The sequence below is a fragment of the Lytechinus variegatus genome, chromosome 14, assembly GCF_018143015.1.
Source record: "Lytechinus variegatus isolate NC3 chromosome 14, Lvar_3.0, whole genome shotgun sequence".
NCBI classification, from domain to species: Eukaryota; Metazoa; Echinodermata; class Echinoidea; order Temnopleuroida; family Toxopneustidae; genus Lytechinus; species Lytechinus variegatus.
Genome location: NC_054753.1, coordinates 19,859,768 through 19,885,000, shown reverse-complemented (window position 1 = coordinate 19,885,000; position 25,233 = coordinate 19,859,768). Strand labels below are relative to the sequence as shown.

Genomic DNA, 25,233 nt, shown 5'->3' with positions numbered 1-25,233 from the left:
CTCTGCAAAACGGGTCTTTTGGCACTGGAATTTATCATGAAAATGGGGGTCTCCGAGAACTGACGCCTGAAATGAGGGGGTTAGGAACATGGTGGAAGGGGTTGGGTCAATGAAAAAAGGCTGAAAATGGCATGGTTGGGAACTGTTTGCAAGGCGTGAAAAGAAGAGCTTAAGGGCCGCAATACCCATATTGCCATTATACAATAGAAGTAGCAAAAGTAGAAGTAGTAGTAGTAGAAGCAGTAGAAGCAGTAGTAGTATTAGTAGTAGTAGTAGTAGTAGTAGCAGCAGCAGCAGCAGCAGTAGAAGAAGTAGTAGTAGTAGTAGTAGTAGTAGTAGTAGTAGTAGTAGTAGTAGTAGTAGTAGTAGTAGTAGTAGCAGCAGCAGCAGCAGCAGTAGTAGTAGTAGTAGTAGTAGCAGTAGTAGTAGTAGTAGTAGTAGTAGTAGTAGTAGTAGTAGTAGTAGTAGTAGTAGTAGTAGTAGTAGTAGTAGTAGTAGCAATGTCGTTGTTGTAAATAATAGTAATAATAGTTACAAATATCATTTTTAAAATGATTGTTGCCTTCTTTGTTATAAGAGCTGTAATTATATATTATATTTTTCCCATCATCATCATTACCTTCCTTCTCGTACTCCTGCCGCCATATAATCAGGCATGCACGATAAAATCACAAAAATCAGTGATGACAGGGCCGATAACTTATCATTTAATGCGAAAATAATTTTTATGAAGTACATATTGACGTTGCTTATCTCGAGGATGGAACTCTGGACCATTCAGCCTAGTCACGTGAGTTCCTCATCACGGGCAAGCGATGATGAAATATTTATCTGAGCGCATTTTATTTGAAATCAATTATCTGTGATAGTTATGTCCACGGAGAGCATTTCTGAATTCCAATTGATATTTTGAATATTGCCTATGTATATTTGTTTCAAAAGTTAACGAAGTACTGAAGCATACATGGGCGAATTGCAAGCGAAGGTTTTGAAAGGAGTTGTATATACTTTGATGTTATAGCTATCTACATGTATATCGCTGAATATATTCTGGGGTGGACGAGAGCCGTTTACTCCTTCACCGTTTATACATTTCAAATAAGGGAGATATAAGTTGGTTATAAGAACCATACAAGTGTTGAGACAAGATGGATATCCTTCATAGAATTGTAGCTGAAGGAGATGTTACAACAGTACAAGTAATATTAGATGAAGGGGCAGATGTTAATGCCAGAAGCAGTCAAGGATTGACTCCCATTTATATCGCTGCGGTTAATGGTGATTTAGATATTCTCAATTGTTTGATTAAGAATGGAGCTGACGTGAACAAAGGAAATTCTGATGGCATCTCTGCTCTCCATGTTGCAGCTTTCAACGGTCGACTTCATGTCATGAAGTTCTTGAGTAATCATGGAGCTGATATGAATACTGTAGGTGATGACGGCACGACGGCTTTACACATCGCGGCAAAAGGCGGTAAGCTTGACATCATTAAGTATATCATAAACCAGGGAGCTAAGATCGACCAGGAAGCCAGCAATGGATACACCGCTCTACACCTAGCTGCTGAAGGGGGGTATCAAGGAGTACTTAAATATCTGCTGCGTAGAGGAGCTAATGGCGATAAGTCAGATAAAGACGGACACACTGCTTTACATCTTGCTGCAAAGATGGGTCATATCGATATCATTAAATGCCTTCTTAGACAAGGTGTTGATGTAAATAAAGTCAACAATAATGGCAGAACATGTGTTTGTACTGCTGCTTGGGAAGGACAACTTGATGTTATAAGATATCTAGTAACTCAAGGGGTTGATATCAGATCCTGTGATAATGACGGTTGGAGTCCTTTGACAAGTGCCACATGGAATGGGCATGTGGAAATCATTAACTTTCTCATCAACCGGGGAGCTAATGTAAATGAGAATGATGCAGATGGATGGAGTGCCCTTCACATTGCTGCACAGAATGGCAACTTGGACGCCACCCAATGCCTAATTCGAAGAGGAGCCGAGGTGAATAAGGCGGACAGAGACGGGCTGACCGCCCTGCACACAGCTGTACAGAAAGGGCATCTCCAAGTTACCAAATACCTCATATCACAAGGAGCCAACGTGAATGGCTGCAACAATAACGGAACCACTGCGTTACATTTGGCAGTTTTGGAAGGTAACGTAGACATCATGAAACATCTTATCAGTGAGGGAGCAGATGTGAACCAGAACGATAAATGCGGAACTGTGCCTTTGCTCATTGCTGCAAAAAAAGGTCACACCGATGCAACTTTTCGTCTTCTAGAACATGATGCTGATATAACGGTTACTAACAATGATGGCTGCACTGCTTTGCATCTCGCAACAGAGGCAGACAACGTTGAAGTCACGGTATGTCTTTTAGATCATGGAGCCGACGTGGCAAAATGCAATAAATTAGGTTGGACTGCTTTACATAATTGCGCGGAAAAGGGTAACATGGAAATCGCTAAATACATAATTGGTCAAGGAGCTGATGTTCATGTGGTCACTTCCGAAGGGTGGACGCCAATCAATATTGCGGCGGAACATGGTCATCTCGACTTCATCAAATATATGAAGAGTAATGGAGGTAATCTGCACAAAGGAAGTCATACCGAAGACAGCCCCTTTCATACAGCAGCATTATATGGACATTTAGACGTAGTAGAATATCTCATTGAGCAAGGAGCTGATGTGAATAAGGGCAATAACGTTGGAAGAACGGCATTACGGAATGCTGCTTGGAATGGCCACCTGAAGATTGTCGAATGCTTAATCAGTCACAACGCCGATGTGAATAAAGGACGGAATGACGGAAGAACTGCGTTACATGCCGCTGCATGGAATGGCCATTTAGATGTCGCCAAATATCTCATTGCTCATGGGGCTGAGGTGAATAAGATTACAGATGATGGGAGAACGTCCCTACGTAGTGCTGCATGGCATGGCCATCTGGACGTAGCAAGATATCTTGTTGATCAAGGAGCCGACCTAGATATAAGCGATGGTGAGGGTTTTACGCCATTTACAATTGCATTACAGCGAAACCATATAGAGGTAGCCATATATTTAATCAAGAAAGGAGCTGATGTTAATAAGAACGTTGATGCCGGTCCAAATGCACTCCATTTAGCAGCACTGAATGGACATCATAAGATTATCAAGTATTTGCTCGATAGAGGAATGGATGTAGATAGCTGTGCCATTGACGGTTCTACCGCTTTGTACATAAGTGCAGACAATGGGCACAGTGAGGTTGTACAATACTTAATTTCTCAAGGAGCCGAGGTCAACAAATGCAACAAAGAGAAAAGAACAGCTCTGCACATTGCAGCTTTCAAAGGGAACATAAACTGCACTGTTCTTCTAGTTGAAGGAGGTGGTCGAGTTGACATGAAAGATGAGAAGGGATGGTCTCCCTTAAATCTCTCTTCACAAAATGGTCATCTAGATGTCGTCAAATATCTTATCACACATGGTGCGGGCGTTAACGAAAGTAACAACGATGGAAGGACTGCGTTACGAAGTGCTGCATGGAATGGACATCTCCAGGTCATTGAATATCTTATAAGCCACGGTGCAGTCGTAAATAAAGGAAACAATGACGACAGAACTCCATTACACGCTGCTGCTTGGAACGGTCATCTGCATGTTATCAAATACCTGATTAGTAAAGGAGCGGACGTTAATAAAGTCAACAATGACGGAAGGACTGCACTAAGAAGTGCTGCATTTAACGGACATCTTCAAACAGTGACATACTTGATCGAAAAGGGCATTGACATGAACAGACGCGACAATGCTGGTTGGACACCTTTAATGATTTCCTTGCAGAACGACCATCCACAAGTTGCTGAATATCTACTCAACCAAGGGGCAAATATAAACGACGTGAACATACATGGTAGAACTGCATTACACTTATCATCACTGAATGGCCGTCAGGCGCTCACCGAAAATCTCATCAAAAGAGGGGCACAAGTCAATGTGACCGATAACGATGGCGAAATAGCATTACATATTGCTGTGCAAAATGGTCATCATGACATAGTTAGATATCTAATAAGTCAAGGAGCCGATGTCAATAAGTGTAATAAAGAGGGTTGGTCCCCACTGCATGCTGCCTCTAAAAAGGGGGATTTCAAAATCACAAGGTGTATTATAGATAATGGTGCTGACCTGGATACAACAAACATTCGTAACATGACTGCCCTGCACATTGCATCAGGTAACAACCATCTTGAAGTTACCAAATACCTGGTTTCCAAAGGAGCAAAGCTTGGTGGAGTAAATAATAATAACCAGACTGCCCTTCAATGTGCAGTAGAAAGTGGGCATCTTGAAGTAGCCAAGGCTTTGATCGTTGGCGGAGCTGAAGTAAACAGTACCAGTGGGAATTCCTTAACTGCCTTACACATCGCTGCAAAACTGGGACATCTCGAGATCACCAAATATTTGATCAGCAAAGGAGCTGAAGTTAACACAAGAGGCAGTGACAGTTGGACCGCTTTGCACAGAGCGGCCCATGAAGGTCATCTCGATGTGTCTCGATATCTCGTTGACAAAGGAGCAGCCTTGGATAGCTGTACCGAAGATGGAAGAACACCCTTGAATTGTGCAGCTGAGAATGGACATATCGGAGTCGTCAAATTTCTTGTTAGTGAAGGAGCAGATGTACGCAAAGCGGACAAGAATGGATGGACTACCTTAATTATATCTTCACAGAATGGTCACATTGACGTAGCAGAGTATCTTCTAACAAATGGAGCTGAGGCAAACAGGGGGAATAATGACGGCAGAACTCCTTTACGAAGCGCCGCCTGGAATGGTCATCTCCATGTTGTTAGTCTCTTAATCGGTCATGGAGCTGAGGTGAACAAAGGAAACACCGACGGACGGACTGCTTTACATGGTGCTGCTTTTAAGAATCATCTAGAAGTCACCAAATACCTGGTCAATCATGGAGCGGATGTAAACAAGACCAATGATGGTGGAAGGACTGCCTTACGCAGTGCAGCTTTAGGGGGTCATATTGGCATATGCAAATATCTGGTTGAGCGCGGGGCTGATGTAAACAAAAGCGATGTTAATGGTTGGGCCCCATTACATGTAGCTGCGGAGAATAACCATTATGAAGTGATGGAGTTTTTATTAAGTTGTGGAGCTGATGTAGATAGAGGAAACATGAGCGGAAATACTGCTTTACACATTGCTGCAAGAAAAGGCCATACAGCTATCACCAAACACTTAGTAGAACATGGTGCCGACATAGAAACGACCAACGATAAGGGCTGGACTGCCTTACACAATGCGTCAGAAGAGGGTCACACCGATATAACAGACTTTTTAATCAGCAGGGGAATCGATGCAAACATTGCAGACCAGGAAGGAATGACACCATTACATATTGCATCTCGTAAAGGTCATCTCGATTGTACGAAACGTCTGGTTTTCCGCGGATCTGATATTCATAAAGGTGACAATGGAGGATGTACAGCCTTACATATTGCAGCCAAAGAGGGCCATGCAAAAGTAATGGGATTCCTTGTCAAGGAGGGGCAGAATGTGAATATCGAAGATAAAAATGGATTAACTCCACTGCAGTTTGCATCACTCTCTGGTCATCTGGAATGTATAAGACTTCTGGCTAGTATCACGGATGATATTAACAAAGGCGATAGGAGTGGACTGACGTCGTTGCACAAATCCGCCGAAAACAATAAGCTTGACGTGACCCAATATTTGGTTAGCCAAGGGGCCCGCGTAACCGAAGGTGACAAAGATGGCAGAACTGCATTACACGTTGCTGCATTAAATGGACATACCAGTATCATCAAATATTTAGCCAGCGAATTGAAGGGAAATGTAGATACATTTGATAGCAATGGCCGGACTCCTTTGCACAATACCACATGGAATGGCCACGCTGAAGCCACTAACTATTTAATAAGTAAGGGTGCAAAGGTAAATAGACGAAACAATAATGGTTGGACACCTTTACATCTTGCTTCACAGAATGGTCATCTTGAAGTTACTAAATGTCTGATAGCGAATCGTGCTGAAGTGGACAAGAGAAGTAAAGACGGAAAGAGTCCGTTACACAGCGCGGCCAGAAACACACATCTACCTGTTGCAAAATATCTCATCGCTAGCGGAGCTCTGGTAAATAAAGATGATAATGGTGGATGGACCCCGTTACATATTGCGGCGCTCAGCGACAATCTTGATTTTACCGAATACCTGATTAGTGAAGGAGCACTAGTTAATAGTCGAAATAAAGATGGTTGGACCGCATTACATAATGCAGCAGGTAACGGCAAATTGAAAGTCACTTGTCATTTGATTAGTCAAGGAGCTGAAATAGATATAGGCAACAAGGATGGGTGGACTGCATTACATAGAGCGGCACAGAATGGTCACATGGAAGTCACCAAATGTTTGATCCAAAATGGGGCATTGGTTAACCAGGGAAATAACGAAGGCAGAACTGCTATGCACAATGCAGCAGGAAATGGTCATGTCAAAATTCTGGAATATCTCATAAAAGAGGGAGGGAATATCAACCTGAGAAACGATTATGGCATGACCGTTCTGCACAATGCAAGCAAAAACTGTCATCTTGATATGACAAAGTATCTCATTAGTAAAGGGTTGGGCGTGAATTCTGCCGATATTGATGGTTGGACCCCTCTACACAGCGCATCAAAGAATGGTCATCTTGAAATCATCGATTACCTTATCAGCCAACAAGCAGAAGTCAACAGGTCCAACAAAGAGGGCGCAGATGCTTTGCACATTGCTTCAGGAAATGGCCGTTCTGAGGTTGCATCATATCTCATCAAAAATGGAGCCGATATCAGACGGGAGGATGCTGCAGGACTTACTGCTCTTCATTATGCTGCAAGGAGTGGCCATCTCGAGGTAGCAAAAGAGCTTATCAATCAAGGAGCTGATGTGAAAGCTTGCACCAAGAATGGTTTAAATGCATTGCACTATGCAGCAGAAAACGGTTACAGCGATATAACGACGTACCTGATCAACGAAGGAATTGATATGACTAAATGCGACGACAATGGATCGAATGCCTTACATAAGTCTGCACGGAATGGACATCTTCATGTCGCATCGTACCTGATCAATAAAGGAGCCTCAGTAAATACAATCAGCAACGATGGATGGACCGCCTTAATTGGTGCTGCAGAGAATGGCCATTTGGACATGGTCGAATATCTCATTACTGAAGGAGCTAACGTTAACGTTAGTGATAAAAATGGGTTTACCGCATTGCACGCTGCCGCCGCAAATGGTCATCTAGGAGTTGTACAATATCTTGTCAGACAAGGGGTTGACTTGAATAAGGGTGATAACAATGACAATACTGCCATGCATCTTGCCTTCCAGAATGGCTGCCTAGATGTCTACGTATTTCTCATGTCACACGGAAACTCCATGAATGATTTCAATGTGGATGGAAATGCATCCCGGGATCCACAACCAGATGACCCCCAAAGTGAATCTTCACTAATTGACTCAGAGGTACGTACAGAATATTCAAACAATAATTGTGTTCAGCCTGAACAATGGTTTTAATAAAAAACAACACAAAAGCTTGATAATTAAGTTCGATACAATACGTGTTAATGTGATGTTAAATCATTTTATAATAGTTTTATTTCTGTAGCGTAAATAAATATCAGAATTCAAAACAATATATATACGTATAAATGCGCGTGTGAGGGGGGGGGTGCGCGTGTGTGTATGGGGATGTGCACGTGTAAGAGTGTTCGAAAATAATGTTCGTTATTTCCACAGTACTTGATACTATTAGCTTTATTTGGTACCGTGTTAAAAAGTTTATAAGGAGACACCTTTTGATATGCATTCTGGTTCTTTAAACTTAGTGTTATTATTTTTCAATGGACAAAATAATATTCATCTATATGCAATTTCGCTTTCCGTAGATATCCATATGTATTAAGCATACGTGAATAATGACCAAGACCTAAACTAAACCATAGAATGTATAACAAAAGATGATTGAATTCCTTGCTTTTATTTCTAAACCAGGGCAAAGTCAATCAACTTGACTCGCATGGGTTTGCTGCTATCCACCACGCAATTCACCATGGCTACACCTCTGTTATTGAGACACTGTTGTCACAGGGATCAGATATCAATATCCAGTCAAGAGATGGTCAGACGTGTCTGCATCATGCCATCAAGCTGTGCTACAGGACGGATAGAGAGGTAGAACCAACAGAAACACTAAGAAAGGTACCACTATTCACTGTCTTCTTATTTTTTACATACAGGATTAAAACCAATGACAACTTCAGATAACATGGGACACACATATTCAGAAAATGATATGCATTTCTTTCCACAATGTGAACAATTCTTTAAGACCACAAAATATTGTGGGATTGGGAGGATGTAAAGGTGTGTGTGTGGGTGTGTGTGTGAGGGTGAGTGGGTGCATGGTTGTAGGGGAGTAGGTATGTGTGTATATGTGTGGGTGTGAGGCTGTGTATATGTGGTTGTCTAAGGGGAATATTGAGAGTTGAGGAGATGTGTCTGTGTGTGAGGGAGTATGTGTGCGTGTGTGTTGGTGCGTGCGAGGGTGTACGCGTGGGTGAAGCTCGATTCACGCGCTTTTTTTTACTTCCCATGATTAGACCTACATATAATGAGCCGGGGCTGGATCGACACTGTAGGCTCAATAAGTGACTAGACTCTAACCCTGCAGTGTCTGAAAATGATGTAAAGTCAATCTGGTAATTTTCTTCGGATACAGAATAAAAAGACGCACCAAAAAGTACTATAACAAATTTTTAAAACTGTTGACTGTTCCATCAATTTAACAATTCATATGCTTTAATTCATATTCTTCTTACAGATATCTACAGACTTCTACCATGGAGATTTATCACCGAAGAGAGCCCTTGTGATATACCTGTTAGAAAATGGTGCCAACCCAGATATGAGGGACACTTATGGCAACCTTCCTATTCAGTTTGCTAGAGATGAACAGATTCGTCAGATGATATTTTCAAGGTTTGATATATAAATCTGATCCGTTCACGTTGGATAATCCTGTCAATATTGTTTTGCTGAGAAAATGTCTAGTACTGCAGAATCAGAGGTAGACTCCTCCTCGGATGTAAACTGAAGAGACTTACCTGAAATCCTTATTGATACGCCATGCTGAATAATAGGGAATCCACGGGGGAATCCAAACTTATTCATAAAATGTTGTGTGAGAGTGGAGATTGATAAGGAAAAAATGGTGAAAGTTTAAAAAAAAATCTGACAAGCAATAACAAAGTTATGGCTGTTTTACAGTCAAGATCCCTGATACTATAAATTCAAAATTGCAACTGGGTAACTAAATTACGATAAATGGAAAGAATAATTTTTCCATAGGCCATGAACTTACTAATCAAGAATTTGTGATTTTCCTAAGTATCTATTCACCCGAGGCTGTAATCAAAACATAATCTATGTAGCATATCTTGCGTTATTAAAGAAAAATATAATTTGAAGTAACAAAGGAAAAAAAATGGCAAGTATCCCCTTTATGTATTGGAGTAAATTAAAGAGTATCCTTTGCCTTGCATCACTACGAAATCAATTCAATTCTGTATTGCATTTCCATCAATACCAATCACCAATACGGCCAATTTGAAGTCTCATTATATGCAGTCATCAGGCCTACTAAATTTTACAACTTTTAGAAATCCATAACTTTCTTATTTCAAATTTCTTTGGCAGGTCACCGTGCAACTGTCAGATATTTGTGTTTAATGTACCTCGTCACTTTCCCGATGATTTTATGTCATTATTGTTAACTACCTTCCCCTCCTTTTCGTTTATTCTACTTTATTTACAGATTGCCATCGATGGAGAGGATAACTAGTTACCGCGGTAAGAGATTTGATTTAGATCTTGCTCTAGTTTTAACTTGGCTTGTTGTGTAAATCACAAAATATCTGCAAATACAAAATAAAGTGGGACTGACAATTTTATTGTAGGAAGGAGTAAGCTTGTACAATAAACTTTAGTCTTTGCATTTAATGTGCACGTTTCACGGCCAAATTATTTTCTAATTTTAAATTGAGGGTGTTCAATCGAGCATAAACCCAGTGCTAAAGGTCAAGTCAACAAAAAATTGTTGATTTGAATCAATACAGAAATATCAAACAAACGTTAAAAATTTCATCACAATTGGATGTAGAATAACAAAGTTATGCCATTTTAGAATTTCGCTTATTTTTCACAAAACAATTATATACACAACTCAGCGACACGCAAATCAGAGAGTCGATGATGTCGCTCATTCATTTTGTTTTTTATTGTTTAAATTATACAATATTTCAATTTCTAGAGATTTGACAATAAGGACCTTCTTGACTGAACCATTAAATGAAAAAACAATGGTAATTCCACGTGTTCATCCAGGGATAGATAAAGTTTGTTTCATAGGACAATGTGGAGAAATTTGGAATATTTCATATTTCATATAATGAAATACGAAGTGTGAGTGATGGCATCAGTCCCCTCATTTGCATAACTCCCATTATGCGCAGTATAATGTGAAATTAAGCGAAATGTCACAACTCTCTTGGATTTTTTTTCTTTTTATTTAAATCAACTCTTCATTGGGATGGACTTGCATAGTCATGTTATCGGGATCAATGCCAATTTTCTCTTTACTATGTTATGAACGGGACTGGTTTATTTAGATGAGAGGCATAAACATGACAATGTTGACTTAACAGAATATTATCTGCAATCTTCGACCATTTAACTAGCATGAATAAAGGTCAATACTCATTACAGTTCTAGTATATTGCAGTAAATGATAATGAAGTCGTAAATCATACATTAGGCGACCTTGGACTCGTGTTACAAAGAGTTACGATTGATCCACTCAACCTCAACTATATGGATATCTATCAATATATTTTTTTCTGTAGTAAATTTGCCCACTGTCCTTTGCAATCAAAGGGAAGCATACCGAAAAAAAAACGATGAATGTATATGGATGTACATCTTATCTAGAAAATATTTTGAGCAAACATATATTTTAGATGTCGACGTTGCTGACTTTCCATAGTTGTGATTGAGGGGATAAATCGCATCTTTTTGTAAGATCGGGAGGGGGATGTTTCACAAAGATTTAAATATGTCTTAAGTCGCACTTAAATGCTGACGCGTACATGATATGCGACGTGTGATCCTATTGAAAGATGCGAAGTAGCGACCGTCCTCAATCCACGATCTGACCAAATGCGGTCAAGTATTTCATACCATACGCAACTCGTAACTCGGCAACTCGTAACGCGACTCTAAGTCATACTTAAATCTTTGTTAAACACCCCTAGGTTTAAGTTCGGAGCAACTTTACGAATGACTGGTGGTCCTTTCTTAAGGTAGATTAAGTACCAACTTTACATTGGTGTTGATTTGGCTCTAAATAAGTCGATCATGAAATCGTTCGTAACGAACAAATACCCACCACGATACAATAATCCGAATAATTGAGATTCTTTCTCTGAGTTGGTTAGTCTAATAATAAGTCTAATAGCCGAATCTTAAAGTTTCCGTTTAAGTCTTAAAGTCAATCTTTGTAGGCCTATGTTTTTCTGTAGCTATTAAGTCTCGTAGCTACTCAAGACCAAGAATTCTCATTTATATATAATAAAGTTCGGGGTAGAACATTTATGGGTATGTCCAATTCAACATGCTCAAAGTAGTCAATAATCAACATTTAAGTGCCAGTAGCTGGGACTGTTAACATGTTTCATAGTTCTTCGAAATCTTGTTCCTTAAAGTTGGTCGACTTGTGGAGAGGGGTTGGTCTCTTATGGTCAATGGTTATAGAGTGAATGAAATGGGAGATCTGATATTTCTATTATGTCATAGATGAAATGGGTAAAGATGACTGATAATATATTTTATTGTAGAATTCGAAAACATAAACAGGGATTAACTATATAAAACTACTTGTTCTGTGCATGGCACTTGCAGTTATTAATGTAGCACCAATAATATAGCATCGGAATTCAGCATAGCGTTCAATGTTCAGCACGTTTTTCCAGTGACGTGCCATCCCAGATATTTATTCGTCCCTCATCGGTTCTTCAATTATTCATGACTATTCTTTTAGGCATTTAATAAGTTATTTGATTACTCTGATAATCTAATCATCTCAACATTTCTTCCATTTTTCAGAAACAGAAAAAGTAAAAATCAGTTAACGGTGCACGTCACAACGAAGAAACTTAACCGGGCATTTGATATGACTAAAGAATTGGATGTTTTTTTTATAATATTACCATTCTTAATCACTTATTTTTCTTGATTCATACACAGAGGAGAAAAGGTCTTCATGCAACAAGTTATACGTTGAAGTCGGCAAAGGACCGAAGCAGGTGGAGCTGGAAGACCACGGGATGTCGATCAATTTTCCAGCGGGCAGCTTCCAGGAGCCGGAACCGTACAAGATCATGGTATCGATTCTTCATCGTCCAAGCGTCGGCATAGACATAGCGGATGACGAATCAGTGGCGTGTTGCGGAATACGATTAGACCCTGCTGACGTTGCCATACAGAAGCCAGTGAAGATCACCATGCCACATTTAATCAGCTGCTGTGATCCTGATCAAGTAACACCAGACATTGTCTCACTTATCCAGCACACAGGTAGAATTCTTGTTAATATTTTGAATCTTGAGTACACTCAGCTAAACATGATCAGTATAATCGTTCATAAGAAATATATATATATATATTCCTGGCTAAAAGTCAGGATTTTTTAGTGAAAGATTTTACAAAATGTATTACCAGAAATAACATTTCAACCTCCATGGAAACACATGAATATAGTCTTGATAAATACCTGATGGCATTAGATGAAACTGCCTCGGTTTCATATACCAAAGTTAGGAATTCCTTTCCATAATACTATCTCTCATACCGATGCAACCTATTGGAAAACCATAAAATGAGGCGGAAAGTTTCAAGTCTTGCGTTGATGAATCATGGAATGCTGAGCATTACTGAACAGAAGTTACACCTTTCAACTTCCCTATGAAAAATTTCTGTTTGCTACACTAATAGGTTGGACGCAGGTGTCTCGGAGGAGTTCCAAGCCTTCGTCAAAAGAGCCACCTTTCTGCAAGGTGCAAAAGGGCTATATTGATCTGTACATTAACCGATGTGCTGAATGGTGGATTGTCATTCCCCTCAGGCAACGGTCAGGTCGACAGAGAGTAGTTTGTACTCCATACGTACCAGACATCATCGGTCTTGGCCAAGAACTTAATATTCGACTCCATGTACATACAGACAGTCCCTTTATTGAAGAGGTAAACAAAATATAATCTTTATTGTTCTTTCTATTGCTTCATACACTTTTCCTGGTTCTACTGTGGTTATCTAAGCTAGAAAAAAGCATAGCTGAATTGTCATTTCGTACCTGTTATTTTTCTGAATGAGAATGAAAATTGCTAAGGATTAGCGTACTTGAAACTCTGACCAGCTCTCCTATAGGTGTTCATTCTTGGTTCCAGAACGATTATGGTCATACCTTTCAATGATGAGTGGAAACGTTTTAATCTATCTGACCCAGTGGCCAACCAAGTTGGGAGAAAATCTGGCCCGTACAACCCCCCCCCCCCCTCCCTTGTGAGGCATGGTTTTAGTGGGAAATGTGTATACACAAGTGAGGTCCCTTGTTTGCTTGTAAAATTCATCGTGTCATCATCATCACTCGGAGTGAAGACTTTTGTTTGTTTGTTTGTTCGTTTGCTTGTAAAAATTCTTTTGAACAAACGTTCAACCCCTCCCCCTGTTGGAAGATTCCGGATCCGCCACCAGGGTTTACTTATCATACATTGTATTAGGGGAGTTATGTGAATCTGTGATTGGTGTTTTTTCCCCCCTTCTCTCGTTTAATTCTCTCTCCATTCTTGATTTCTACATTAAGCAAATACACGAGGAGGAAAGAGAGAAGGGATATCGCAAAACTCATCGATCGGTGCCATTCGAAGTCTTTCTACAATCCGGTGACATCAATCTGGTGTGTGAACGTGATGATAAAGAAGTTGGAAAAAAGGTACACCAATTTATATTTCTACGATTGAGGCAGTTCATAGAGGAAGAAAAAGCGAAATGTTTCAAGTAAAGGTTGACTTAGAAAGAATGTCTTTTGAACTTAATTTATGGAACCGAATGATTCGTGAATGAAGTGTATTGTAATTACATAATTCAGTATTCCACTTGTTATAAAATAGTCATGACAATAGTACCTGATCGATCATGGTCAGTGTTGGATTTTGTGCACCAAAAAAAGATTCGTCGAAACTTGTGCACGGGGAATGTTTTATTTAACAGAAGTAGGCTTTAAATTTCTACGGCTTGACGATCCTTAGAGAGTAAGGTATATCATATTGTAATCCGAAAAAGAAAAGTTTGTCCTTTCAAAAACTCACATTGAGAAAGGTGTGGCTGCATATTTTCTGAATGTTGATGATAAAGTGACACCGATTAGTTGACACTAGCTGCTTCAAAATAAAAAGAATTCAAATATCCAAGTTTATCTTTAAAAAATCTTCCAGAGTTAATTGTTATCAAGTGTAAAATTTCAAGTCAATTGTCTCTAGTGGGTGGATGATATATTTCTCTCAAATGTACAGTTGATCTGTTTGGCGGATATTCGCAATCAAATTAGACAATGTGTGGACCTTAAAGTGCGCCAAAGCGTCAGGGAAACGTCAGAATTCCATCTGATGACCATCGTATTATCACAGGTTGGGCGTCTCGAGCTATCTCGATCTCTCTCATTTGTCATCAGATGTCGAGGTAATGTGTCAAGGTTTTTTTTTTCTTTCTGGATATCACTATCGTTGAAGTAGAAATTGTATTACTTCATAATGAAAATTTTGATTCAATTTGGCGGAACGATATCGTGAGGAGCGGTGCTAAGAATGGGAGGGTCAGGGGTATCTGCCCCATATGGATTGTTAAGTAGTCAAAAAGAGAGGGAAAAGGGAGAAAAGGTGAATAGGGGTCAGCAGGGAAGAAGAAAGTTAGAAAAGCATGTTGAAAAGAGAGATTTTGGACATTTCAGTAAGTCCCCCGTTACTAAAATTAGAAAAAGATGCCGCCTTTAGGTCGTCTTATACCTCGGTCACATTTGCTCTACGGCGGCCGTACTTAGAGCGGTTTTTTTTTTACATTTTTTGTACCAGCTAAATATAGGTGGTTTGAATAAAAAAATGAATAAAACGGCTGTTTTCGACTCGCCGTACGACCGCCGTATATGGTAGAGCAAATGTGACCGAGGTATTACTTAGAATATATACATCTCAAAAAAAAAGAAATTCATGTCACCGACCCTTATACAAACAAAATCATAATTCAATTTTCATTTGAAATATTCATCTTGTTCAATATGTTAAGTAATAGGAAAACGCGATGCCCATAACAGTAGGCCTTATCTCATTATTGTTTGGTATTTTGTTTATTTCAATAGCTGCCATTATTGTTACTGTTTTATGCATTTATTAACAGACGAACCGCCAAGCCCTATTTCGATTTATCGGTGAGTGATTTTGCTTGTTTAATTCATTTCTTTTTTCAAATCATGTTATGAATATTCGATGAAATTTTGTTTATTTTATGGCAATTTTCTTGAAAAATTAAGTCTAAATTGCAGTAGATTTACTCTATTGACAGGCCCAAAAAATATGTTTTTGCTTGTTTTCGTGCCTTGAGCATCATCGTGGATTTGGTGATTTAGAAATACTCTTATCATTATTGTTAGTATGTTATAGTTCATCATGCAGAATAGTAGTCACATTGAAAAACGGTGTTTCATTTGCAAATAATGATAAATAGTATAGTAATTTAAAAAATGTTTAAAGCGCAGAGTCCATTCAATAACATAGTATATAAAATGATAAATATATCCACTTTGAGTCTCGTTATAAATTTTGAAATATGACGTGTATGATTCTCAGTACTGGTAAATCAGTTAAGGGGTATATCTTTTTTAATTCGTACATTATAATTAGTGCATGATAAGGTGATTGGCCTGTACTTTTCACATACTATCAAATACGATTATCTACGAAAGCATTATGACGTCATCCACTTGTCAAGATATCAGGACATTTCATCTTACCATGTCGACTTATTAGAGAGTTTTCGCAATCACTACGCGGCCACTGTCTACAACACACCGATTCCTTCGAAGATGCAGGTCAAATCACAATGGAGAATTGAGAGAACTTTGTCGAAAGTTGGTGGGCCGGACGAACAATATTGCAAATTTGTCATTGTTCAGAGTAACGAGACGACGCTGCTGTTTCACATTTTCAAAGCAATTAGTGCGTTGTAAAGAGCGGCCGCGTCGTGATTTGCGAAAACTCTCTGATATCTTTTGTTTTATAGTACGACATGATATCATTATTATGTGTCGATCTGGTGAGGTACGTTGTCTTGCCATGTTAAATGTTTTATGTCGTCATGGCGAGATACGTTAACTAATATGTATCGCGTCATGGCGAAACAGTTTCAGTCGACCTGGCGAGAGAATATACCTTACCATGTCGACCTACAACTTATTATAAGTCAACTTGGCAAGATAACGTCATCTTGTCGCCCTTTTTAGATGGCATTTTGAAGTTTCAGTATCTACCAAGGGTCTTGATAGCTGCCTATGATGTAATTTTTGTATTTTATCAAAGACTGTCTGCGAAACTTTATATTTATTCATAAAATGTTTCATAGACCAAAGGAGGAAATGCTCCACCAAGACCTGTCAGATATTGAACTTAACAACATCGCTGAAGAGATTACAGTGGACCAATACTACGACTTGGGTGTAGCTTTGGGGTTCAACATACCACAGCTGGATAATCTTGAGTACAGCAGGCTTCGAAACAGGGAGCAAGCCACGTATGATATGTTGGTCCAGTGGAGAAAAGGACAGGGCTATGAAGCAAAGAAGGAACTTCTTTCCGTCATCAAATCGGTCGGCACTCCAAGAGAGCAGATCGATATTCAAGGTAAATCATGTTATAGTTACGTGTAATCTCTTGTAAGTACATGGTTTTTAAAGTCTTTCTGAATGAACTAGGAATGAAGTTCGTGTCATTGAGCTATGAGTGGGAGTTTAAGATTTCTTAATAAGTCAGCAACACACTACAGCCTCTTCTGACCCCTAATCGTGCTCCATACTTATACTATAGCCTTGTTTTGGTAACGGTTCTAGTGTATGTTGGTCAGTAGATCAAGCGTCGGCCTCCTAAACGGAAAGTTACATGTAATGTTAAACCCAGACCAGTAAAATAATAGTTAGAAATGTTAATAATTACGTCCTTTTTATTTCTTTCTTTCTTGTCGTTTTAACAGCATTGAACCTTGACAAAACACGGTATGTATAATGGCAATAATGGTTAATAGAATTTCCAATGGTCATTCAGATTATAACTAGGTGTCGTTTTATTTCAAGCGTTGAACGCAGTTAATATATTTATGTAAATATTCTTCATCTTCTTAGCGGCCTTCGCCGACCCTGCTATCGATGACCATTCCACACCTAAATTTTATGATGAGACCGTGCTTTCACCAATGCTCTCCATAGTCCATTCCATCATGAAACTAATGTTAACAAGCTATCGGAAATTTGTTAACTCGCCCCCCCCCCCCAAAAAAAAAAAAAAAATAATAATAATAATAATAAATAAAATCAAAATAAATAAATAAATAAATAATAAAAAATAAATAGATGCTTCCTTATCGGAGGTTTCTGTGGCTTCTTGATATTTGGAAGCAAAAATATGGGGCTATTCAAAAATTATTTGACTCTTCACCATCAACCTGTTACTGTGTTAAAAAAGATATCATATTAGCTTTGGAGAGTAGAGATCCAAAACAAAACTGTTAATAGGCCTACACGTGAATCAACTCTGAACTCTCATCATCAGATCTAATTGATGTTGGTCTATACAGTTAAAGAGTTGAAGAGAAACAAATCAGTCACATGTGAAGAAAAAAGAAAAGGCGATCGGCCCAAACTTTGCATTCCTACTTAATGTTGTGCTGTTTGATTTTAATTAACCAGTGAGATTCCCGACGAGACGTTGGTGGCGCTAGCCAGGGAGATGAACAAGATGAAAGAAGATCAGTTCTTCAAGGTCGGAGAGAAGTTAGGGCTAAAGCTTACCGTTCTGCAGCATATATTATATCGGACACTGTCAAGAATGAAAGACGCTACTGTCCAGATGCTCTCCAAATGGAAAGCCTCTCAACGAAATAAACGCGAAGCGCTTCGAATGTTAAAAAGCGTTTGGAAGTCATTGCAGTCTGCAACAAAGAGAGATGGTAGACATACATTGCTCTTTTTCCAATATTCTTGTGGCATTTACAAAAACAATATATATAATTGTGATTATTGACCAAGAGCTTTATATGATGCCTTATAATTACCAATTCTGGTTTCAGATCAAAACTCGATTCCTCAACTGAATAGGTAATTCTGAAATTGATTAGCATCACTGGATATTAATTGGCTTAATGTTGGCATATGTTCCTTGTTCTAATTCACCTCAGAGATACAAGCCGTTTCTATGATTGTCAAGAAATAGTTTCTAGCACTGTCATTTTAGTAAGACTTACAGGAATTTAATTTTTGCCGGATATCGCACCTTTTCCTTGTAACCGTTTAATTTGTTAATCACCAGAACCAGCATTTAAGAAGTTTAGGCATTTACAACTTTTGCCTCCCGCGCATTTTTCTTTCCATTAATTAGGCCAATCCATGACTGGAAAGCGTGCAGTATGCGTGGTAGTTATGCATATTCCTTTTATTTATTTTCATATTATATTTTCAAAAAAAAAATAAAGCTTCAGATTGGCAAACAACAGCATTTCCTGATGAGGACATCGACCTACTAGAAGTGGGACCAACTAAAAAGGAGCTTCTGAGTGTCGCTCGAGAAACCCAAAACGTAGAGACACTTGGAAAAGCTCTCGGAGTGGACGATGACATCATCTCCAAATGTGTCCAGTCAATAGACAAGACAAAGCCCAAAGTCTTGAAAGTTGTCAGCATGCTTCAGGATTGGGTAAAGCTAGGAGGGACCCGGGGAAGTCTCCTTGAAATAGCCCAAGCGCTGCACTTCAACGATGCCGCTCTGACCATAGCAAAAGGTAATTAATATGTGACATTCAAGAAATAAACGGAATGATATATATCGATATGTCCATGTCACTTTTTATAATTTACCCACAGGTCTACCTTAGAATTTCTAAGAATTTTGTATTTAGTGAATTTGATTACTCCTGAAACAGCTTTTCTAAGCTTGGGGATAGCAAATGATACAGGCATTTCTGAGCACTGTTGCATTTTTGTACGAGATAGGTAATGATTGTCGATTTTTAGTATTACAAAATGGAATATAGTGAACAGTAAGGAAGTTCTGCTCTTCTGACCTCGAGGAGGAATTAGACCTATGGCCTCCTTCTTAACAGGACTTGAGTGAGAGACTCATAAAGAGCCACAAAGATTTCATCACGGCAGTCATGTAGGTTTTTACTTTTTTCCAGAAGTGTAGTGTATAGTCCCTTGAACATGTTTAGGGAACCCCTTTGGTATAAAGGATTTTTCATAACGTCACCGGAAATACGAAGGATCGCCCCCCCCCCAAAAAAAAAAAGAATGAATGAGAGATATCAGTACCATTCTATAGGGCAGAATAAAAAGTATCCCCTTGGAAGATGCAGGCAAATGCTTAGGGTATTACATTTAAGAATGGTACTAATTAATGCTTTGCAAGCCAACCCATGCTATATTCGCTTCTCCTGCACATCATTCACATTCATAGCTGGACGTAACCAAGAGGGATGTACAGGATTCTTTTCTTGTGGTGCCATTGGCCATCGGGGCAGGGATCTGAATATCGAGGAACTTGGCATAAGACTCTCTATTCCGCCAGGATGTGTGGAGACAAGCAGGACCTCCTTGGCAACGCTTCATGTGTTTAGCCACAGTACCTCAACCTTGCCTGTTCGTGATGGCGAGATAATTATTTCTCCCGTTGTCGAATGTTCTTTGAAAGAAGAAGGAATATCGAACCTGGCGAGCCTTACTCTGCCGCATAATCTCAATCTTTATGATCTTCGTGATCTTCGTCAATGGGACCATTTACCCTGCCTTATTCTGTACCGCAAGAAAGAATCAGGTAACAATACTCCATTTCCTTCTAAACTTAGAGTTTCTTCTGCATCGAATTACAGTTTATTCGTTTTTTTTAAGGAAGTGCGTTCATGACTTAATTCTTTCTCTAAAGGATTCAGGTCAATGTGAAAACTTCATCAGAACCTGTCTAAAATATTTGCATCTGAAATGTATTACCCATCTTGTCAAGGAGATCTGTACAAAATTAGGCTCTTGTCGGTAATTAAAATTCTACCTTCTTTTTAGGCCAGTGTGGTTGATCATGTATCTTCCCCATCATGTCTATTGACACATTCTGAACAATGCTATTCTGATACATTATCTCTAGTTCATAAAGTCCTACAGGCGTACCCAAGATATTGAAAATCGCATTGATGCAGTGTTATGCATGTATTTTTTCTCTATAGGGTCTTGTGAGCGCATAGTCTTGGAAGGTACTCAGATATCAGATGACACTGTTGAGATCCCTTGCAGCGATAGTCAGATGCTGGCGATATCTTTGACCAATCTCCACGCCGTGAAGTTCCACTGTGTAGCGTTCCAACCGCTCTACATGCCTTCTTCACGCAACCCAGTCCTGCATGTTCACGTATTCCTCCCATGTCGGAGATACCTCAAGGTAATTGAGAAAGAAAGCACGATTCGCCATTTAACCCTAAATCTCCCGGGGTATTTTGATTCTTGTCATTCCCGCCGGGGGGGGGGCATTATGGCCCCCCCCTAAGATCTCGGCCGCCGATCGCGCGAGCGACGCAAAAATTTGCACGCTGGTAGTGTGCGATGTAATCTACAAGGCTGTATGGTAAAATTTTCCAAAATAATGAGATTTTATTTTATATGAATTAATTATGCTAATTTATGCATAAATCATACTTTTTGCTCTAATTCACTAAATAGAGCTCCTAGAATGCTAATTTTTGGTAAAATTTTCTTTGTAGCATTCTTAACAATCGTAATTCAAAAAAACTTTGGTTTGGAAATAAATTTCTTATGTATTTTATTGTTTTATGAATTTCTTATGTATTTCTTTGTTTTTTTACTTTTTGTTTTTTATTGTTTTTCAATGGAAATTGTTCCAGACATAATTCTGATCATAAACAAGGCAAAATTAATTAAGTTTAATCAGTAAAAGTAGAAATAATGATACATTTATGAATTTTGGCTAAATACGCAATTTGCATTGGATTTGTACATGAAATCACGTTTATGAGCAATTTGGGGTCTGACATGCACTTGCATAATGTTGCGTAATGTCGTAAACGCGTACCCTGGCGTCACAAATTTGTTCTCAAAATTTGCGCGAGACTTGAATGTAAAAAGTAAGCTGCGAGGTGAAAAAATTTCGCGCAGCAGATATATCGCGAAAATTGTTAAGGGGGGGGGCATTATGCCCCCCCCCCCCGGAGAATTAGGGTTAAAACCGATTTGACGATTTAAGGTTACTTGCTCTGCTGAGAGTCTACTTATCACAAATGTATATAAATCAGTATTTTTTGTTGTAATTATTTTGCTTGGCAGGAAATTGAGCGAGAGGAAAGAAGATCACTAGTGCCGTATTGCAGGACGATGGACATGGTTCCATTCAACGTGAATTCAGAGGATATCGACCTTACGATCCGGTGCAACGATGGGTCAGAAAGTACTCGACAACTGGTGAGTTCGTTCCTTTCGACTGTATGCTGAACATGACCGTTATTGAAGGACAACTATGCCTCTAACATGTGGACATTCTTGGTTTAGCCTTTCCGTCACATTTGAAAATATTAATAATATAATAATAATAATGATAGCCAATTTTTACAAAGCGCTTTTCCCAGAATGGCTCAAAGCGCGTTACAGCATATTATTACCCCGGTCATTGGATTCATTTTAATCCTGCACGAAAAGTGCACAATTTCCACTCCCTGGGGAGTATTCCTTGCATTCATCGCAGCCTCATTATGGCGCTGGCAAAATCAAACATACAATATCTTTCGCATCCTACCGGGTACCCATTTAGCACCTGGGTCGAGAGTGGCAAAGTGTGGATTAACGCCTTGCCAAAGGACGCTAGACCGCGGCGGGATTCGAACACACGACCCTCTGTTTACAAGGCGAGAGTCAGAACCACTACACCATAGTAGGTGCAGAGACCTACCCACGGAGGATTAGTCCATTGTTACTGGGGGTGCTGAGCATTGTCACAGCACCCCCAGTAACAATAGATAATTCTCCGTGGCCAGGTCCATGCATATATAGGTGAATATATGAATTTAGATGCCACACTCTAAAAATGAAATGTTAAAAGTTTGAGGAGTGACAAACTTGTTTTAACTTGCATTTATCACTTAGAAGATACAGCTCTATGAAAGTTTGGATGTAACATTTGGATAAATTGTCACTCCTGCAACCCTTCAAAATAATGTTGATTTATCATTTCATTTTTTAAATGCAAATATATTCTTTACCATGTCAAATATGACAGTTTGCTCTTCTGTCTTTTTGAAATCCTCGTTGTAAGGTTCCTATTCGTCGTCTTGTAAAAGAAAACTGCAGTGTAGCAATTCAGCTCTGTTTTTTGGAAGGGGAAGAAAAAAAGACACTTTGTCTCTGTATAGAGCAGGGTACCTCGACACTTGCCCGAAACGTGTTCACCACCACAATCGAAGGTATGTTGTCATTTCACTGCTTTGAATGCAATATTCATGTTTTCATCAGATCGTACATTATGATAATGACGAATAGAATTGTTTGGCCAGCCTAATAGCCAACAAGTAAATCATGCCGATTAGCCTTTCTATTTAGTTCTAGAACTTACAGCCTTTTCTCGAAGAGCCAAGCTGAAAAGTTTGCAGATCTGTATGAAGTTGTTCAAGGGAGATTGAGTTTTATGGCGGGAAAATACCCGGATTCAATAATATAAACAAAACAGATCAACCGAATTCAAAACCCTTCCACTTATTTACATCGTGCGTATTTTCAGACATAACAGTGTTGGTTCGGCGAAGAAAATGAGGCCTCATAAACCTTGTGTTTCTTTTGTTAAGAAATCAATAATTACAATTCACTGGAGACTTTATCTGATTTTGTTTAATTAATCATTTAATATATATTTGGGAGTAACGAAGCGTTTTTCAAACTGTGGGAAATTAATGAACCTGGTTTTGGTAATATTTCGCCTGCTTTACTACAAGCCCCATTAAATTTCCACTGTGGTTACAAAAAGAAACAGCGTTTTCACTTTTTTGACATGTCTATTGTTATACCAATGCAGCCTTTGAACCCGACTATGGTAGCGAAGCAGACATTGTGTAAGTAGACTAACACTTGTGTGGTATTATTCATATTTTGTCATCATTCATTGAATAGTTTATTTCAAGGAGGATGATCCATGTAGTGCAGATAAAAAAATATGCACCGACTGGTAAACAAATTGATACAAAGCTGAAAAATAGGGCCAATATGCCTCCTATAGGAGCAAAATGTAGGACTCCCAAAATGGAAAAAAGGAATAAACATCCCAATAAAAAAGTTCTTTACTAGGAGAGAGACATACCATTCACCCCCCCCCCCCCCCCACCCGCGGCCAGCTAGGATATTATAATACCTCGCTCGATTAGGATATTTGTATAATTTATATATATATATATATATATATATATAATAATAATGGTTATTTTTATATTCGCTATACACAAAAGTATCACAGCACTTACGATTGTCATACATAAATAAAAATCTTAAGTAACAAAAACATATATAAAGTTGTGTACATTTGTATATTTCATTTTTATTTAATTTCATCTTATTCGTTCATCTTAATTTACACCCTCATATAAAAATTAATGAAGAATAGTTTTCAATATCCATAGCAATTTTCTAAATACCAAGAATAGAGTTATGTAGATAACACAGCCATCTTACACTGTTGGAATATTTATCCTTAAACAAAAAAGAAGTTCCTGCAGCGAGTCTCGAGAACACCTGTCATCTTTTGATTGCGTAATCGTGCGATATATCGTGTAAAATCACAGGAAATTGGTATTTGGTGAATGGAACCTTACAACTTTCTTCAAATAAAGCACCCTTTTCCCTCCTTTAAACAGACCTGTTCTGTTAAATTGAAGAAAAGATCATGTTTTCACAATTAACAGAATTATTCTTTGGTAACTTTCTGCAAAATCTTGTTTTTTTCGTACAATCTGGGTGGAGGGGGGGGGTACACTCTAAAAACACTGAGTAAAATTGTACCCAATATTTAGTAAAAAGGGAACATGCAAGTTTGCTAGGTATTTTTTACCCTATATTGGGCTATTTCGACGCAACATTGCGTAAAATCTTTTTACCCAACAACATGCATGCATGTTCCTCATTCACCCAATATATGTGTAAACGTTTTCTTAGAGTGTAACAGTGTATCATTTTCACATCATCATTAGCATAATTTATGATCAATTCATGTATGCAACAACTTATACGGATTCTACTTTGTTTTACAGACAAGGGGGTGTCCCACGCCCCTTTGCTACGAATGCTACGTTAGATAGATTGGCTGCTAACCTGAGCAGTCCAAAGGAGGCCAGCTCTCTCGGCTATAAACTTGGATTCACGTATCCAGCCGTGGAAAAGTACATCAGCAAAGACGGCTCATCAGACACCTCTGTTTCCAGGTCAGGATTCAGCGAGATGCTGTATGATTGGAGGAGAAGGACGCGCCCATCGGAACAGATAGACATGCTTTACCAAGCCATGGCCGATGCTGGACTAGAACATGCTATCGCGGATGAAATTGAGTGAATAATCTTCAAGAATAACTGTAACAAATATACTATATATTAAACTACAAGGATTTATAGTGAACCAACATGGACTTTGGTTAGGGTATCCAGATTCTGGATTTAGATTGAATCCTAGAAATTCCCCTTTTTATGCGCCGTGAGCACTCTACAGAATGGATTTGGCGCTTTATAAGTCACAAGTATTATTATTATT

At 38.9% G+C, this 25,233-nt stretch overlaps 1 protein-coding gene across 1 annotated transcript; it reads left to right on the top strand.

Annotated features, from left to right (window-relative positions):
• The first annotated feature begins 1,148 nt into the window (after positions 1 to 1,148).
• LOC121427983 lies at positions 1,149 to 25,233 on the top strand. The gene is made up of 19 exons (XM_041624561.1): positions 1,149 to 7,550; positions 8,082 to 8,288; positions 8,911 to 9,068; positions 9,904 to 9,938; positions 12,390 to 12,719; positions 13,137 to 13,384; positions 14,005 to 14,133; positions 14,714 to 14,879; positions 15,591 to 15,621; positions 16,812 to 17,089; positions 17,436 to 17,457; positions 18,148 to 18,407; positions 18,930 to 19,235; positions 19,910 to 20,266; positions 20,670 to 20,881; positions 21,781 to 21,915; positions 22,763 to 22,910; positions 23,516 to 23,552; positions 24,741 to 25,233. The coding sequence occupies exons 1-19, from the start codon at positions 1,149 to 1,151 to the stop codon at positions 25,036 to 25,038; spliced, it is 9,759 nt and encodes a 3,252-aa protein (XP_041480495.1). The 3' UTR covers positions 25,039 to 25,233.